Below are 17,076 nucleotides of genomic sequence, written 5' to 3' on the forward strand. Positions count from 1 at the left end.
TTTTTCATTGTTGTAAAAGAAATTATTGAAAAAAGAAAAAGATGGTCAAAGCTAAGGTTGCATCATCGTGCAGGATAGGATCGGACAAACGGTGTTGGAGAGTCCAAGGTCGGAGGAGTTGGGTGCGTCTTCTATGTGACTGCACATTTTAAAGTCTTATGTTGCCATTTTTTATTTCTATTTTTTATTTTTTAATTTTTCTGTAAAAGAGTTGTCCATCTTCAACAATTTTTATTTAAAATATAATTATATAAAATATTAAGAAAATATTCGTGTCATTTTCATATTCTATAACTAGAAATCATGTACACGTGGCGTGGGTTTCGTAGCTCGACAAACAAATAGGATTCCCAAATTTAACGCCACATCCACATGTAATGGCAACCTATGTAATTAAGATGTAAAAGGTGGTCAGAAATTGAGATCGGTGTGAACTTTCATTTTGGCAGGAAACTCCTTCGTCTGATTTAGATTGCACAGAGGACTTTTTGGCCAGTTGGCTCTCTATATATATTAGATAGAGGCCGGGGAGGAACATCTACATGTAAGCATCGCCATTCGCCACTGCTTTCTTTTTCTCTGGGAGTCTCTTCCTCGATTCGGTTTCTCTCTCCCAGCCTCCACCTTGCCGAACCGGGAGCTACTCTCATTTGAGAGGGGAGACGAAGAAGTTCCTTGCTTCGAATCTCATTTGCATCTGATAAAGGAAATCAGTGTGCACAAATGGCAAAGAATGTGGGAATCCTCGCAATGGACATCTACTTCCCTACCACCTGTATTAAGCAGGTGACCACCCTCTCTCTCTCTCTCTCTCTCTCTCTCTCTCTGCCTTATTTCAGTTCCTGTTTGGATGTTGACAAACGGGGGAAATGGAAACGAAGCCCAACTTCGAAGTTCTCTCTCTCTCTCTCTCTCTCTCTCTCTCTCTCTCTCTCTCTCTCTCTCTTGGGGGGTGTGGGATTTGTATGGGTCGTTTTGGATTAAAATAAAAAGAGATCAAATTGAGCTGAGCATTTTTTTTGGCTCAAATTAAGCATATGGTTAATTGGAGGCGGGATTTTTTTTCCTGCTTTTTATTTTTTTGCCCCTACTATTTGAATGAAATTAATGGAAATTCGTGTATCAACATTTTAATGTATATTGAGTTCTTCGCATTAGAATTCTCATATGTTCGGTCTCTCTGTTTTGGTTTTTGGAAAGGACATAAAACGACGAAGGAAACTAATCTACTTTTTACATATGCTCAAGGAAGCTATTGAGCTATTTTTTACAGTGTTATTTCTTTACTTTCCCGAGAATCAAACAGAATCTTTTCTTCCCGAACTTTCTCGGTGCGTAAATGGAGGAATAACATGTTTACAGTTTTGTGTATGGTATAGTTTTAGGTGGCTCAAATGCGTGGTATTTTTCTTTGTATTTGATCTGAATTTGGGTGACTGGATTTGATATTCACTCGCATAGTTAAGTGTGGTTCTAAAGTATGAATTGCATATGAAAGTTTGGTAATTTAGTCAAAATTCTGATTTCTTGGAGGTAGTCAACAACAACTAGTCTCCAAAGGCGGTGTAAAATATCTTCTCGTACTTGTAATTGCAGAATGGTGATAGATTTAAGTATGATCGTTTTGTTTTGAAATTAAGACATTGATTGCTACCATTATTTGAGAAGGCCTACCAAATTCAAACTAGAAAGATTTATTTTCCATAAAAAATTATATCTTAATATACGGTTAACCTTTATTTTTTGTTATAGGACTCAAAATAAATCAAAACAAGTAAGCACATGGTTCATAGGAAAATATGGAACGTTTTTTTGGTTATGAGAGCGATCCCATGTTTTTTAATGTATGAAATGGATATAATTCTTGCTAGCGTTATATTGACCTGCACGTGTGCTCTTGCGAACGAAGCTTCAGAAATTTGCCTCACCTGTTGAACATATCTTCCTTTCTGTATGGGAAATAGGAAGTGTTGGAGGCTCATGATGGTGCAAGTAAAGGGAAATACACAATTGGACTAGGGCAAGATTGCATGGCCTTTTGTACTGAGGTGGAAGATGTCATCTCAATGAGGTTTTGATTCTATGCTCAACCCTCGCTGTTATTCTATAATGCTAACAGATTTAGTATTAGTTTGCATATTTTCATTGTATTTAGTCAGCATTAAGTTGAGAATTATTATGATCTAGTGATGTTCTGTGAAGTTTAAAGAACACTATGACAATTGAAAGGGTGCCTCATTTTAAAAATAGTTGATAGTCTAATAAAACTTTCAGTGAGAAGCTGAGAACTGAACCTTGCTTATTCAGTTTAGGAATGATAAGACTGTTAATTGGTTAAGGAACCATGCCAAGTTTATCTTCTTGGACTGCAGTTGGCAACTCTGAAAGGAAAAAATACTAAATAAATACTAAATAGATTTGCCATATGACATGGTATACCGTCGTTGTTGCATCAAAAAAATAAAATTATTTTTTTTGGTTTTGTGTGACAGTACTTTTGTTATGTTTCATGCTACCATGCTAGACTGTGTCCGTTAGAAGGGTCCATGTTGATATGTAGTTTTATCTTTATTTGACTCTTACTTTGTATATGCCCATTTGTTTACAGTCATTTGATCTTCAAAAGTACATTAATAATAATAATAATAAATATGTCCTATAGCATCTTGAGGAGTTTCTATATTTATTGACTCTTCAATTTTCAGTTTGACCGTCATTACTTCCCTACTTGAGAAATATGGGATTGATCCCAAACAGATTGGTCGTCTGGAAGTAGGCAGTGAGACTGTTATAGACAAGAGCAAATCAATTAAGACCTTCCTGATGCAAATCTTTGAGGTAGTCTTCTGGTACAGTTAAATACACATGCTCTTCTGATTGGAATTAATTGCTTGTTTCTGCTGAATAAATATGACATTGAATATTTTATCGTATGATGGTTCTCTAGAACCTATATCTATAATAGTAGTATTAAAACCTCAGTTGAGGTAGAAGTGAAAAAAAAAGGGTAGGAGTGAAACAAGTTTCTTGATTAGGTGAAGTGAGATGAATAATCTTTGTTATTCATGTGGAAATTTGTTGCATTAGTTATGGAACTTTGCTAGAAGTTTTAATAAAAGCTGGTTTAAACTCACCCAAACTTTTAGGAACCTGGATGCTGGCACACACAAGAGTGGGTTATCAGGTAGAGCAAGGGGTTCGTCTGGATGTGTATATATATATACATATATTTTCGTTTCAAATCGCAACTCTTGCTTGTTCCCTTTCAAACATTAGGATTCATTTAGTTGGTATTTCAAGTCCTATCACTTCTTAACGTGCCTGTTCTTGAAAGATTTTAATTGACCGCTCCATAATTTTGTGGAATGAACAGAAAAGTGGAAATACTGACATTGAAGGCGTTGACTCAACTAATGCATGCTATGGAGGAACAGCAGCTTTATTCAATTGTGTCAACTGGGTTGAGAGCAGTTCATGGGATGGACGCTATGGACTTGTTGTGTGCACTGACAGTGCGGTATGATGATTTCCTTCGAAAGTTATATGTTGCCTTGGACTAATGTCCAGGGGCAGATTTGCTTTATTTCTTCAATAGTGAATATACAAAATTTAACAATTTATCAATTTGTGATTTTTATTTCACTGGGACAAATCATTCTAATTGGCATATGTACTTTTTTATAATTATTTTTATATGAAGGGGACAGTGCCCCATAATTTTATTTATGATCCTCACTTTTAATGGAGGAATACCTTGATTACATCACTAAACCTTATGAATAAGTTCTTTGATAACATGAGAATAAAACAAAACCTTTACACAAGTCCACAGCAGAACCATGCATCAAGTCTTTTGTTATTTATAGTGAATGGCAGATAAATCCGCGCTGTCCATGGAAAATAGGCCCCTGACTGCTCTTAGTAGCGTCTGATAGTTGGAGCTTTCCATGACATTCCCTCTCGTCATGCTTTGCTAACCAATCCGCTGCCTGATTTGCCTCTCGGAACACATGAGATATATTAACGTTATATGCATCCCTAAGTAACAGAATACTGCCCAAATGTCCCTCATTTCCCATGGTATATCTGCTTTTACGCCCCACCAAATAACTATTACCTGTGAGTCTGACTAAATGTACCCTCTATTTTTATTCCAGGTCTTCTGCATAGATTTAATCCATCATTGGCATATATAATTTTTATGGGTTTATTATTTTATAAAGTCTACCATACACCATCTAATGGTATAGTTTTCTTTATCAGGTCTATGCAGAAGGACCGGCCCGACCTACTGGAGGAGCAGCTGCTATTGCTATACTAATAGGACCTGATGCTCCCATTTCTTTTGAAAGCAGATTTAGGGGGAGTTATATGGCCCATGCCTATGATTTTTACAAGCCAAACCTTGCTAGTGAATATCCGGTAATCTTTCTGAATTCCATTTTATGTATATGTTGCTATTGACATTTACTGTTGATACGGTATCGTAAATTTCCATTTCAGTGAATTTTTCCTTTGCTTTTTCCTGATTGTACTGTTTCTTTAGATTTTGGTTAGAAATGCAGGATTATAGGGATTTGAATTTTACTTCTATTTTCCGCATGCTTTTCAACCAACATGATTCACCATTTGGTGAACAAGCTTTGCATTGGAGTGATTTTTATTCTAAGATAAGTATGATTGCAGGTTGTTGATGGGAAGCTTTCTCAGACATGTTATCTCGTGGCTGTTGATTCTTGCTACAAACAATTATGTAAAAAGTAAGATTCCTCGGAAGTTCTGAAAGCTTTTAACTATGTTTCAATAGAGATTTTGATGATTAATAGGGTACCAAGCAAATGCCTAAGTATTTCGCATTCTGTAGGTATGAAAAACTGGAAGGCAAACAATTCTCCCTTTCTGATGCTGAATATTTTGTGTTTCATTCTCCTTATAACAAGGTAGAGTATGTTTCCAGTTGTGGACCTGCAACCAATTTCTCCTTTGGACTCAGTTGTAATCCAAAAATGCTTAAAACAATAGCTTGGGTGTCTAATTCTTCTTCTTCTTCTTTTTCTCTCTCTCTGAACTAGTACAGCTTGTACAGAAAAGCTTTGCTCGTTTGTTGTACAATGACTTTTTGAGGAATGCCAGGTTCTTTTCTTGTTCTCTCTAGGAATTATAACCTCTGGTTTTCATAAATTTTATCTATTAACTCGAGTGTACTTGGTGAATAATTATATCTGATCTATTTACAGCTCTGTTGATGAGGTTGCTAAAGAAAAGCTGGAGCCATTTTCAACATTATCTGGTGATGAAAGCTACCAGAGCCGGGACCTTGAAAAGGTACTCTAGAACTCTGAAATATTTTTTTATTATTTCATTCTTAAGATTGAACTTGTTCCTGATGAAAATAAATATTATCATACCTATAGGTAACCCAGCAACTTGCGAAGTCCCTATACGATGCAAAGGTGCAGCCAACCACTTTGGTGCCGAAGCAAGTTGGCAACATGTACACTGCATCTCTCTATGCAGCATTTGCATCCCTTATTCACAATAAACACAACACATTGGTAATTTCTATTTGCTTTCTAGTTCAACTATTTTGCTTCCTTTCTTTTTATGTCGGGGAACCTCTCAAAGGCTGGGCCCTTTGGACCCACAGTTCCAACTATTTTGCTTCCTCTGTTCCAATGTTCATATTTCCTTGTGGTTTTGATTGTTGTTTAATAATTTGCAGGCAGGTCAGCGGGTGATATTATTCTCATATGGGAGTGGCTTAACTGCCACTATGTTTTCACTGAAATTCCAGGAGGGTCAACATCCCTTTAGCTTATCAAACATTGCCGCTGTGATGGATGTCAAAAAGAAGTTGGAGTCAAGGAATGAGGTATTTCTCTCGTTCTTCTAAATACAATAAATTTTCAGTAGTCTTGGTTGCAGTTTTTTAACTGTACCTGCCTAAAAGCCTTGGCAGCATGAGGATATCCTTAATTTCTCCCAATGTTTCATTGTCTAAAACTTTTGCCTTGTTTTTATTACATGACGGGGGTGTCCTGTGCACAAGAGGTTAAATAGTATGATGCTAACATTTAGGGTCTCTAAACGATGAAGAAGATTAGTTAGGTGCAAAGAACAATCGATAGATGGTGAACCCAAACTTAGAAGCCTCTTATTCCCAACTTTCTACCTTAGTCAGGGTATATGTAGTTTTCATCCATTTTAATGTAATGTGGTATTCATGCAGTTCCTCCCAGAGAAGTTTGTTGAAACCATGAAGCTAATGGAGCACAGGTATGGAGGCAAGGACTTTGTGACAAGCAAGGACACTAGCCTTTTATTGCCAGGCACATTCTATCTGACAGAAGTTGACTCCATGTATCGGAGGTTCTATGCCCAGAAGACTAAAGACAGTGCCACTGGCACCCAATGTGAGAATGGTTCTATTGCCAATGGCCACTGAGCATTATACAGCATGCATGCCAGGGAGTTGGCTTATGCATGTTAGGGGGTGTTTGTCAGTAGAGTAAGAACACCCTTTCATTATTCAGCAAACAAAAAAAGAACACCCTTTCTTAAGTTTGTATGCTAAAAAAGCAAGTAGTCTGTTCAGCATCAAGAGTTGTAAGGTTCTTTATTTCTCTCTCTTTCTTTCTTTTTCAATGAAGCTTATCTCAATTATCATTACTTCGTAATTGTTCAAACTAAAAGGTGGATGATTGTAATGTAACGAACGCTGAACTCCTTGATATTAAAGCCTGAGTTAAGTCAACCTAAATGTGCCTATATCGTTCTCAGTTTTCATAGCTCCTTTAAAGAACTGGAGTGTGTCTATTTTCTTGATGCCATTTGATGAAGAATCGACCATTGTTCTTGAGATGCTACTTCGGTTTTAACTTTATCTGTACTTTTTATATGAGAGAAAAAAAGGCAGCCTTCTTGGGAACGGTCTCCTAGAAGTGAGAGTAAAACCCAAAATCGATATTATATTGCTCAGGATGGGAAGCACTGTCTTACTTTTGATCGTATGATCTAATTTTCTGTTTCTCTTTTGCACAAAAAAAGAAAAAGAAAGGAGAAAATAATGGTTGTGCGGGATAATCTCTTCCAGCTGAAAATACTTGGAATAATCTTTACCATTTCTACCAGAGCAGTGGCCTTTTCAGTACTAGCAGAACATAAAAGCAATTATTCAGACAAAAACAAAAAACAAAAAAGAACATAAAAGCAATGGCTTTTGTACAACTTGGGAAAGGTTCTTGCCTAGTGGGATTGTTACAAAAGATCCCATTTCACCAAGTAATGCCTAATGTCTTTTGCCCCCTTTAGGATGGCTCCAGTCGTCACATTTGTGTTAAACAAGATTTAAAAAAATAAAAAAAATAAAAAATGTGTCAGTTTCATGGTCAAATACTCAATTATTTATCACTTTCTTTAAAAATACACTAAGTTTTTTGTGAACGACAACCTGAGGAACTTGCTCTTCGGCCCAGATTTAAAAAATAAATAAAAAAAGACAGGCATTTGTAAATATTAAATCCTCGTTGTACAAATGATATGAGATAAAAGTTACAAGTTTGATAAAATATTATTAGAATATAAATTTTTAATATAAATTTTATTTTAAAATTTGAAAAGATTGAATTGTTTATTATATTTTGTATAGAAATTTGAAAAAATTATAATAATTATAAAAAATAAAATGAGATATCTCATCTACCAAATCAAACCAAGCCTAACTAAGATAGACAATTAGATTATGTTTGGTTCTTAGAGTAAGTTCAATTCATCTTAAATTAATTATTAATGAAACTTATTATTTTTTTAACTTTTTATAAAAAAAACTAAATAATCTCAAACTATTTTATACATTCAAACACATCTTAATAAGATCTACAAAATAATAGTATTTATAAATCAACTCAAATTTAAACAATACGTAGTAGGGATTTCTTTATAGAGTTTTGTTACATACAAGCACAGTCGCGCACTAATCTGTATACCAATACTGATTTATTTATACTTAAAATTTAAATTAACACTGTTTTCAATAAAATCTACTTTTTGACTAATCACATCATATTGGTGCATAGATTAGTACACAAGTATACTTGCAACTATACTTTTCCTTCTTGATATGATGTCAGCCTATTGACCTATATGTCGGTTTACTAATTGATGTAAATTAGTCAACCAATGTATTCAAATTTTGTTGGTTTAGTTCCCGATCCAATTATTTTGGATACAGAAAATATTTCAGATATTCTCAACATACTCTATTACTATTTATTATTTTATTATTATTTTTTATCTATTTTTTTATCACTATTCATTACTTTTTACTACTATTCAATATTTTATTATTACTTTTTTACTATTATTCACAACATTTCTTACTACCCAAACCCAACCTAAAACAAGAAGTTTTACCATTTGTACACCTTTCTTACAGCAAGCAAGGCTCACGATTTCTGATCTCCATACAGATGACAATCTCATTTTCATGACTGCATGTCATGTATTCTAAATTCTTTTAGAGCATGCAAATCAGATATATATTTTAAAAATATATATATATATTTTTGGCAAGTCAAATCAAAGCCATTACTTAGAGAGCATGTTTACGAGTTGGCTTGACACTTTAACTGGTTACAATGTTCTGAATAGTAATGCTATAAAGTATAAACAGTTTTAAGGTAGGTAAATTTTACACCTTTTTTTTTTTAAATTAATTAAATATAAGATTTACATAAAATTTTTATTTTTTAATGGTTGATCTCATTTCTTTCAAGTAAAATGCATGAGATTTGTATAAATTATAACTGTAAATATTCTTTATCTTTTCAGAATAATAATTTTGGAATCATGCCAAACTCAATAATTATTTTATAAATTATTCAGGATGGAACTCCAAGAACTCTTTAAGAAAAAGAGTTCTATATTTAAACATAGAAGAATAAAAAATTTTAATTGTAATAATAAGGAGGTAAATACTAATTATAATGAGAATGATAAAAATTAGATTCATACGACACTTTTATGATGTGACATAATTTGATAAGTGAAATAAATTTGTAAGTTTGTGAACCAAATATTATGATATCAATAATGTATAATATGTATCCTTTGTATGAATATATAGTAAAAAAAAAATTATAAAAAAGGGAGGATTAAGAAGAAGAACAATAAGAAGAAGAAGAGGAGGAGGAGGAGGAAGTGAATTCCTTTGCCTTTAGTGAGTGGACCACCATTGGATAAGTGGTGCGAGCCAATGAAATCCATTAAATAAGCCGGGAAAGCCCAACCTTTTTTTTCAGACCTTTTCTGACACCACTCTCCGACCCAATTGGTTTAGCCCTCAGCCCCACCTGTCCCCATTGGTCCACTACTTGGGGACAGTATGACAACCCCAAAGGTCACCATGTGGGTCCCTACACGTGGCACCCTCTAATTCCCACAACTCCTCTCTGATCGAATCTTATCCGTCAAATCTCTACCATTATCAACATCACAACCAATAAGTCTAGGGTTTAATTTTTCGTGTATATATATATATATATTTTTTTTATTACTTCTATTATTATTATTATTGTTATTATTATTTCTGTAGCCTTTTGTAAAACTGTAATCTCTTCTCGGAATCTATTCTTCTTCCTCCTCTTCCTTCAATCTCCTTCTGTTATATTACCGTTTCAAGAAGTCCCTCTTCACCTCATCCTCTGTGACCAAACCCTAACTTTCCCTCGGATTCCCTCGAAGCAAACGTCCCAAATTTCTTCCATTTCCAAGCGTCAAAAGAGACAAGTTTCCTCTTTTTTTTTTTTTCTCGTCTCCTGTTCTCTTGACTGGGCTCCTGAAATGACGACGTCTTATCAAGAACACGAAATGAATCATGACGACGACGGAGGGGGTACCTCCGATCTTAGCACCAGCACCGGAGACCCAGAAGAGAACCCTAACGCCACCACCTTGGCCACCGATCACAAAGGGCACTCCAGAGTGCAAAATTCAGACCGTACGGCAGCGTTTCAAGGCATACAGTTGAAAGAGGAGCCATTCGACTCGGACCCGCCGTCAGACCCGGACGAGGAGAACCCGCAGGAGGCGGCGCCACCAGGACAGTCCAGCGGAATGGTCCCCGCGGCCATGCCGATGCAGATGCAGATTCCCATGCCCATGCCGGGCTCGACCGCCGCAAGAAGGTCCTCCACTAAGGACCGCCACACAAAGGTGGAGGGACGTGGCCGGAGGATCCGAATACCTGCCACGTGCGCCGCACGAATCTTCCAGCTGACCCGGGAGCTCGGGCACAAGTCCGACGGCGAGACCGTAAGGTGGCTCCTGGAGCACGCTGAGCAGTCCATCATCGAAGCAACCGGGACAGGTACCGTCCCCGCTATTGCCGTATCCGTCGGTGGGACCCTCAAGATCCCCACCACCTCCAACGCACACAACGTCAACGACGACTCCGCCGCCGCCACGGCCACCACAGCCAAGAAACGAAAACGACCATCCAATAGCGAATTCGTCGACGTAAGCGACGCCGTCTCGCATACCATCTCACAACCCTCTACTCTCGCACCGGTGCAGCAGGCCACCCCGACAGTCCCACCGGGCCTGGTCCCTGTCTGGGCCGTTGGGAACGCCGGCATGATGGTCCCAGCCAATGCTTTCTGGATGATCCCGCAGACCCCAGCTGGACCAACCAATCAGAACCCGCAGCAGATATGGGCATTCGCTCCTACGGTATTCAACATGTCGGCGAGGCCAATTTCGTCATTCATAGCTGCAAACAACCAGTCCGGTGGTATGAATGCGAATGCGAACATGAATATTCCGGTTGGAGTCGAGGTGCGTGCTCCGTCTCCGGGCGCGGTGTCGAACTCTGCTGTGAGTACGAGCTCTGTCGGAGCTAAGGTGGCGAAGAAGTCGTCGTCGACGATGGCGGCGAGTGTGAGTTCGAGTGGGAATGGTAGTAGTAGTGGCAGTAAGGCTCAAATGCTTAGAGATTTTTCATTGGAGATTTATGATAAGCAGGAGTTGCAGTTGATGGGTCGGGCTGGAAACCAGCAAAAACTCTAGTTCATCGAAGGCGGAGAGAGATAGAGAGGAATAGTGGGTTTAGTGTTCACAATTTCGGGTGCTATTTTCCACTGAAACATAATAAGAACAATGAGAAAATTGTCCCTTTTTCTTATTTAATTTCTGTTCATGAGTTTGTGTTTTCAAATATAGTTTATGTTTTGAGCAGTAGGGATCGCCTTCCAAATCGCACGGATCGCCCAAGAACAAGCATGTATCTTCGAGAGGGACACTTTGAGCGCAGGGAGTAGCTAAGCCAGCCAACAGCAAAGCGTACGAGCACCTGTTTATTGCGGATGGAGAAATCCACGTAGTCAATTACCAAAAAACATTAGTCTGTTGGTACTATTAATAAACACTATTAATAAACAACGTTTTCTTTCTTTTGTAATTTCCTAAACCAAAATTAGCAACGTTAATTATAGAACAGAAGATACTTTAGGTACCAAATGGAGCACCACCTAACATAATGGGTCTCGAATTAGGTTGCAACGGGGACTATCCCAATTTCTTAGCTGTGACTCGTTTTATGGTTCAATGCAATCTACCTTATTACGAACAAATGTTGTACATTTCCGTTCTTTTGATTTTTTGGGTTTCCTAAAGAGAGTGGATCAGATATGGGTATTATTTCCATGTGAGGCACAAGCTTGATACTGAGACAGATTCATGGCCATAGGAGCAAATGTTATAAGTAAGAGGTTGAACACCTTGGAGTTAGAAGAGAGTTGGGACAACAAAATAAATAGATTGAACATCTATTAAGAGTTAGGATTCGTTTGAAAATATAATTCTTCTTATATATTCTCAAATTATTTTACTACTATTTATTATTATTGAGATAGTTATTTAAATAAACTCTCAGCCTCTAAACAGTACAAAGTACAAAGGAGAAGTCATGTTTTGACGTATATTAATTTATGTCAAAACATAGTTAATATACAAAGTCTTAGAATTACGGTGAAAAATATAGTTTAAAACTTTAGGGTTTATAACTTATAACTTAATAACAATCTCTATTATTAAAAAGTCATTTACTGTTTGATAATCATGTCACTAAAGTACTTTTAAAGTTAGTTATATTAATTTTTTTAAAATATACAGTTATCTGCATGAGCTTTTCGATAAAAGTTTCAATTTGGTGTTTTTAAAAAAAAGTAAATTTTTAACTTTTTTAAATGATTAAAACACTTTTTATAAATTTACTAAATATTTTATTTTTTTCTTTAAAAGAGCTTTTAAATAATTAAAAATACTTTTTAAGCTTTCAAACTCAATTCCAAACAAGCTCCTACTCATTAGAATTTTGGATATTTTAGAGATTGTTTGGATAATAAAAGGAGATGAGATAGTTTTAAATAAAAGTTGAAAGTTAAATAAAATATTGTTATTATTTTTTAATATTATTATTATTTTAAAATTTTAAAAAAATTAAATTATTTATTATATTTAATATAAAAATTAAAAAAAATTATAATGATAAGATGGATGAGATAATTTATTAATACAAATCGTTCCTTAATTATACTTAATTTTAACTAAGGAGAAGGAAGAGGAGGAGGAGAAAAAAAAAAAAAACATTTGGAAGCGGAGGTTTGGATCAATTTTAGAACTTTCATGGTCACACTGCGACCAGATGGGTATAGACAGACTCATAGAATTCAGAGGGGAAAAAAGAGAGGTTTTTTGACCGTACAAGAAAGCAAGCCAAAAGTAACGAGTGTCGCACGTGGGAATTAGTTGTGCGTGGGTGGTGGGATCCACCTCCAAATGGTGGGTCAACAAAGCCCGATGGAGGAAGTGAAAAGCCAGCCACCATCACGCACAGCGAGTGGGGCGTGTAGAATACGCACCCGACATCAACGTCTAGCATCTCGTCAATTAATTGGGTCGCTCAGAACGCGTAGTTTGCACACTCGTGGAGGAACAGAAAGAGGAGGAGTTTGAAATCCGTGGAGCTGTGCGACTGGGTCGGTGGGAAGGCGGTGGGGCCAAGATTGAAGCTGTCAAAATGGATAGGATTGGGAGGTGTACGCGTGCACCGAGGAAGGTGGGGTCCAAGCAAGGGGTTGGCCTTCTCTATCGGAGGTGGTGGGTGGGGCTCGATATTTGTGGACCCCCAACCAACAATTAGTCTAACTTCCTGCTACTGCTGCTGCTGTGGGCTACTGCTTCTCTTCTTCCCTCACTTGCCTTGGCGTGTTTTTTCTTTCTTTTTCAATTTTATTTTTTTATTTTTTTTTATTTTTTTTTATTTTTTATTTTTTTCCTGAGATGGGAGCACGATACAATTTGACACTGGGGGGCTCCACCACGTCCTGTTCTTCTTCTACCTTTTTCTTATTTTTAAAGTGGACCCTCTGCCATACACGGCTATCGTTTATTTGTGGACCACGGCTCCACATCTTTTATTTTTTTCTTTTGGGTCACGGTGGTCCACCTCATTGTATGGGACCATGCTTACATATTAAAATTACTGTCCTCGTAATCCTCGCCCTTCATTTTATTTTATGCAGTCTTTTTTTTTTTTAAATTTTTAAAAGTATTATTGAAGTTGGACTACTATTTTATTGCCCCCAAGGAATTTAATAAACTTAACGTTTTGCTTAGAAAAATAAAACAAATAATAATGATCTTATTTTGGTAATCATATTTCATTCTTATAGTAATAATCCGCGTAACTTTTTATATAACTATATTTTAAATTAAAAATATTTTATAAAATAATTATAAAAGGGTAATTATACAATATCTCCTAATTTATTTAATTTATTTTGTCCATTGAAAACAACGCCCGAAAGCACAAAAGTATGAAGACTAAAATATTATATTCACTCTATATTTTTATGTTTATATTTTTTATTTAATAAACCACAAGGCAACACGTGACAAAGTAAGTGATATAAATTAAAAGGCAAAGTAGTTTTTTTCACCGTAAAAAGTGTTGTACTTGTATCATTTTTCATATGCATATATCCATAATATATATATATATATATCATCATAACAAAAGCTTGAACATAATATGGCATGAGTAACTAATAACAGGTAATCACTATCAAATAGTTTCAATTTGCTCAGCCAACACGAATCATAAGTGGTTCACTTTGTTCAAATCTCTCCCACGCTTAATGTATTGACTTTATTTTCTTTTTGTCTAGCTTGAAAGGCAAATAAAATTGTTACGAGTGCAATTCAAAAGGAAGGGGGACAATTTTGGTTGGCAGACAAAGAGTTTGATATGGACTAGCACGGGTTTTTTTTTTAAGTGCACACTCTCCCCCAAGTGTCTACTTGACATGTTCATATGAGCTCTTCATGAAGTTAGAATGAAAACATGAATTTTACATTTCACTTTCATTTTGGTATGGGTATTATAGATGCAGGAAGATATTTTGAGAATGATTTCGACTAAGGTTGGATTTGGATCAGTTCGGTTCGATTTAATTTTAAAAGTGCGCACATATATGTACATGTATGGCATTGAGTACACGATTATATTCCAACCAAATATATATGCTCATCTTTCATGAAACGCAAAAAATACATAGAGATGTTAGGAGAAAGAACACATCGTAATCAAGACCCATCCAAAAGGAATTTTTTTAGGGTTAATCAATTATTTTTGGCTTATGCATTGGAAGAGCAAATTTGTATTGCATTGGCTTATAATTCACTCGTTATTGGTAGATAAATACTTTAATTATAAAGAGATTATATAAAAATAAACTCATAAAATAATGTGATATGTCAGATTGTAAAATAATTTTTATGATAAAATACTAGATTTAATAGATCATATGAAATTATGTTATTTTATAGGTTTACTTTTATATAATCTCTTAATTTGTGTCTGTAATATTTTTCTATTGGTGTTAAAATATTCAAGAATTTATAATAATTTTTTTCATCTAACCCCAAATGGAGCCAAAAAGAAACCAATAACTGAGAGTTTAGTATCTATCTTCTAATATTAAGAGATTAACAAATGGAAGATGAGGTAATTTATAATGTAGAGAAAAATAAAGAGAGTTAAAAAAACATTACTTCGGCTGTTACTATCCTAAAACAAAAACAGAAATTGGGTCAATTAACATGTTGGTGGGTCCACACAAGTTGAAGTTGTCAGATCACTCGAAGTTAGTACATGTTGACAGCTATATCGAGGGGTCCATTTTGGGCCCATAGCTGCATCACCGGTGGACCCACGATAGTTGGGCTGTCCGATTGAATTAGTAAAGACTTAAGAGCCACCGTGCCAACATTTTTTTAGTACTATTTATTACGGGGTCAAATCCCTCGGGAAATATTAAAAAAGAAAAAATAGAATAAAAAGCTATGGAACTTGTATTTTAATGTGGGCCTGACCTTATAATACTTCTGGTCCAACATATGGAGCCCAGATGAGGATAAGAGTGGAAGCCACAAACATATCCCACTAATTGTCCAAACTCTAAAGTCCATTTCTGTATTAATAATTTTTTTTTTTTTTTTTTTTTTTTTTTTTTTATATATATTTCAATGTATCAACAGGATATTATTGTTCAACCTTTGATATATGTTAATATTTATTTTTAAAACAATATATTAAAAATTGATAAACAATATCACATCAATATAAAGGACGATGAGATGAGATGATAGTATAGTATATAACAATTTTTTATACTGTATAGAGCTCAACATCAATAGAAAGTTCCTTTTGTGTGTGAGTTATATGGATGAATCATTTTGGTGTTTTGAGTTTGAATGATTTTAATAATTGGCTCTGCCAATAAATAAGTGCAAGATTAATTGTAAGTTGAACCACTTAAGACTTCGATATTTTATAAGGTTGCTGATTATATTCTATTATTTTTATTTTATACTTGGTGGCTATTATGAAATATCTAATTTTCGTGACAATTGAATTTTGAGCCTTTGTTTATTTTAAGATATATAGTTATGAAAATTTTGAAGTAAAAGGGCTTGATGATGAGAATAGTTTCAGTTCATGCATGCATAGTCAAGACGCATGCTTTATAACAATGGGAATTGCTTCTCCTACAGAAGATGGTCACCGATGGTGGCCGACTGTAGGTTTTTATTTATTTTTACTTAATAGTTAAGTAAATACTTTTGATTGGTTTCTGGCGCAAGAAAATAGAGGTGAGCTATCGAATTTGGATCATCTGGTCTGGCCAGTGATGACGTCGAATGACAATTGTAGTTTGAACGAGATGCCTCAGGAACGTGAAGTGCGAGAGGCTTTATCTTCGATTGAGGCGGATAGTTGCCCGGGTTCGTATGGTTTCGGATCCTTTTTATTCTTAGCTTGTTGGAATATTGTCAAAGAGGATGTAATGTTGGCTGTGAAGGATTTTTTTTCAAGGTAATGAGTTACCCAGATTTTATATAACTTCCTTCATTGTTCTTATGCCAAAGGTGAAGGAGCCGAGTAGCTTTGATAAATTTCAGCCAATAGGATTTTGTAATGTGATTTACAAGGTTTTTGCTAAATTGCTTGTTAATAGATTTGCTTTGTCTCTTGACAAAATAATTTCTCCCGAGCAAGGTGCGTTCGTGAAGGGTAGGAGAATTTTTCAAAACATCTCTCTTACTCAAGAAATGTTAATTTCTTTACATAAGAGTGCGAGGGGAGGAAATGTCATGGTAAAAATTGATATGAGCAAGGCGTATTATATGGTGGATTGGAGGTTTTTGATGCATGTGCTATGGGGTTTTGGCTTTCTTGAAGACTTTTGTAAGCTGGTATACAATTGTGTAGCAACGCCATGGTTCTCTGTAATGATGAATGGTACATATAAGGGGTTCTTTAAATAAAAAAGAGGGCTTAGGCAAGGGGACCGTTGTCTCTGTACTTTTTTATTGTGATGCAGGAAGTGTTGTCTCTCGACTGATAAATTTGAAGGTGGCTGAGAGGAAGATTGGGTTATTCTCACATCTTCCTAATGCTCCGAGTGTATCGCACCTCCTTTATGCTAATGATGTAGTGGTGTTAGCAAATGCTTC

At 35.6% G+C, this 17,076-nt stretch overlaps 2 protein-coding genes across 2 annotated transcripts; both read left to right on the forward strand.

Moving 5' to 3' along the window:
- The first annotated feature begins 514 nt into the window (after positions 1 to 514).
- On the forward strand, positions 515 to 6,754 carry LOC122280985 (hydroxymethylglutaryl-CoA synthase-like). The gene is made up of 12 exons (XM_043092152.1): positions 515 to 786; positions 1,965 to 2,071; positions 2,706 to 2,838; positions 3,374 to 3,517; positions 4,264 to 4,422; positions 4,687 to 4,760; positions 4,865 to 4,940; positions 5,078 to 5,133; positions 5,238 to 5,325; positions 5,415 to 5,555; positions 5,723 to 5,872; positions 6,230 to 6,754. Exons 1-12 carry the CDS (start codon positions 724 to 726, stop codon positions 6,443 to 6,445), a joined length of 1,407 nt encoding a protein of 468 aa, XP_042948086.1. The 5' UTR covers positions 515 to 723; the 3' UTR covers positions 6,446 to 6,754.
- Positions 6,755 to 9,565: 2,811 nt separating this feature from the next.
- Positions 9,566 to 11,184, forward strand: LOC122282848 (transcription factor TCP9-like). Its single transcript, XM_043094896.1, has one exon. The coding sequence runs from the start codon at positions 9,841 to 9,843 to the stop codon at positions 11,062 to 11,064; it is 1,224 nt and encodes a 407-aa protein (XP_042950830.1). The 5' UTR covers positions 9,566 to 9,840; the 3' UTR covers positions 11,065 to 11,184.
- The last annotated feature ends 5,892 nt before the right edge of the window (positions 11,185 to 17,076 follow it).

This window comes from Carya illinoinensis, chromosome 11 (assembly GCF_018687715.1).
Source record: "Carya illinoinensis cultivar Pawnee chromosome 11, C.illinoinensisPawnee_v1, whole genome shotgun sequence".
NCBI lineage: Eukaryota > Viridiplantae > Streptophyta > Magnoliopsida > Fagales > Juglandaceae > Carya > Carya illinoinensis.

Coding starts and splice junctions, on each gene's coding strand:
- LOC122280985 (XM_043092152.1), top strand. CDS start 724: ATGGCAAAGAATGTGGGAATCCTCGCAATGGACATCTACTTCCCTACC. Junction 4,941..5,077: donor TTCATTCTCCTTATAACAAG/GTAGAGTATGTT, acceptor GAACTAGTACAG/CTTGTACAGAAAAGCTTTGC. Junction 5,873..6,229: donor AGTTGGAGTCAAGGAATGAG/GTATTTCTCTCG, acceptor GTATTCATGCAG/TTCCTCCCAGAGAAGTTTGT.
- LOC122282848 (XM_043094896.1), top strand. CDS start 9,841: ATGACGACGTCTTATCAAGAACACGAAATGAATCATGACGACGACGGA.